At 35.8% G+C, this 1649-nt stretch overlaps 1 protein-coding gene across 1 annotated transcript in view; it reads left to right on the top strand.

The window, feature by feature from the left end:
• Window positions 1-1649, top strand: part of LOC119591029 (protein scribble homolog) — a gene marked incomplete at its 5' end in the record, with an annotated part of 112139 nt that overhangs the window by 54232 nt on the left and 56258 nt on the right. The window contains 2 exon segments of the mRNA XM_037939758.1: window positions 1105-1195; window positions 1404-1591. Coding sequence (XP_037795686.1) covers window positions 1105-1195; window positions 1404-1591 — 279 coding nt within the window.

Raw genomic sequence — 1649 nt, 5'->3', positions numbered from 1 at the left:
GATCCCCCAGTGGATTCATAGATAATTTCAAATGTGTGAATATTTTTTCAGTGCTTCTTGATAATTTGCCTGTTGTTTTATATTCAGATGTTTCAATAAGAGTTCTTCATTTGAGGCATGCTTCAGCATATGTTTATCAGTATTTTTTAATTTTTAATTTTGACCTACCTATATGGAATACAAATACATGCATGCTACAGTTTGTAAATATTGGTGCTATAAACAAGAAAAGGGACTGGTTTTCCAGCTTTGATATGGCATATGTTACTGCACATATCAGTCTTGCATTTTTTTTTCCATAAGCTTATGCAGCAGATGATGATTTTGAAAAGTAATCATATTATCTCATATTAACTCTTGGAATTTGTTCTCTTGCCTGGCCATTTGGTATTGGTGTGGATAACCCAACAGATATGTCATGTTACATGTATTTATTCCTAATTTACAATAAAGCATAGATTTTAATAGAAATAATTTGTTTCGTGCATATATATTTGTTAAATCTTAATGTATAAGGTGGGTGTTGAGCATCTTTGTGATATAACTAGCAGAATATGTAAACCACAGTTATCCCAACTTCATATTCATAATACATTCTATGAAATATAGTGTGAATAGCAGTTCCTTGCTCCTAGTTTTGAAACACTTAATCAGGCAAAGTATGCTTATGACTGTGGCAGTAACAATAATGTAACATACCCTGTGTTTATGAGCCACAGTACCAGGTAGTTGTCCTTTGAATGGATGTTAAGCATGGGATGACTGTAATATATCCAGAAATATAATTGAAATGATATATTTCTTGAATCAAATGTAATCACCAAATACAGAATCATTTGTATGAGAGAGCTAATTTTTAATCATAAGTATCTGATACCACCTGCATGCTTTTTTTTGGGGGGGGGGAGTGGGGATCAAATGTTCTTGGTTTATAGATTTTGAGGAATGAACCGTATGCTCTTCTGCAAACTTGGTTTAAGATTTGATAATTGAGGGATTTGGGGAAATCTTGAATATAATTGACTTAAAGATGAATATACTTAGTAATTTTGCAACATAGATTTGAAGGATTTAGAAGTGCTAACTGTTTAATTTTTGTAACAGCAGCAGGCCATGCAGCGAGGAGAAGGCAGTGAAGGAGACAGTGTCCATGACCATCCTGGATCAGGTTCCGATGCTGATAGTCGCTCCATAGGTAAGTAAAACACAAAGAGGCATGGTGCCAAAGGAAATGAAATAAAGAAATTCTGTGATTAGTTTTCTTGTTAGTGTATGAGAACTATGTTATCCCTAAAATCATTCATCAACAGTTAAAACAAAGCCAGCTGAAAAACTGATAAGGTAATAATAAAGTGAGCAGCGACAGATTTCATGTTATAAATATCATTCCTCTCCATCTGTAGTTTCAGAAACGGGTCCCACAGTTGTTGTTGAGGTTAAAAAGTTTGAGGTTAATGTGGAGCGAACCACAGGAGGCCTTGGGCTGTCAATTGCAGGGGGCCATGGGTCAACGCCGTACAAAGGAGATGATGAAGGCATCTTCATATCCCGCGTTACTGATGGGGGTCCAGCCCACATGGCAGGACTGAGAGTAAGTGGATGGATGTAGATTGTAGATGCAGTTGGTTCTCAATTATTGCCTATTTTAG

Source organism: Penaeus monodon, chromosome 28 (assembly GCF_015228065.2).
Source record: "Penaeus monodon isolate SGIC_2016 chromosome 28, NSTDA_Pmon_1, whole genome shotgun sequence".
In the NCBI taxonomy this organism is placed as follows: domain Eukaryota; kingdom Metazoa; phylum Arthropoda; class Malacostraca; order Decapoda; family Penaeidae; genus Penaeus; species Penaeus monodon.
Note: the sequence above shows the minus strand (reverse complement) of the source record. Positions and strands in the feature narration are given on the sequence as shown.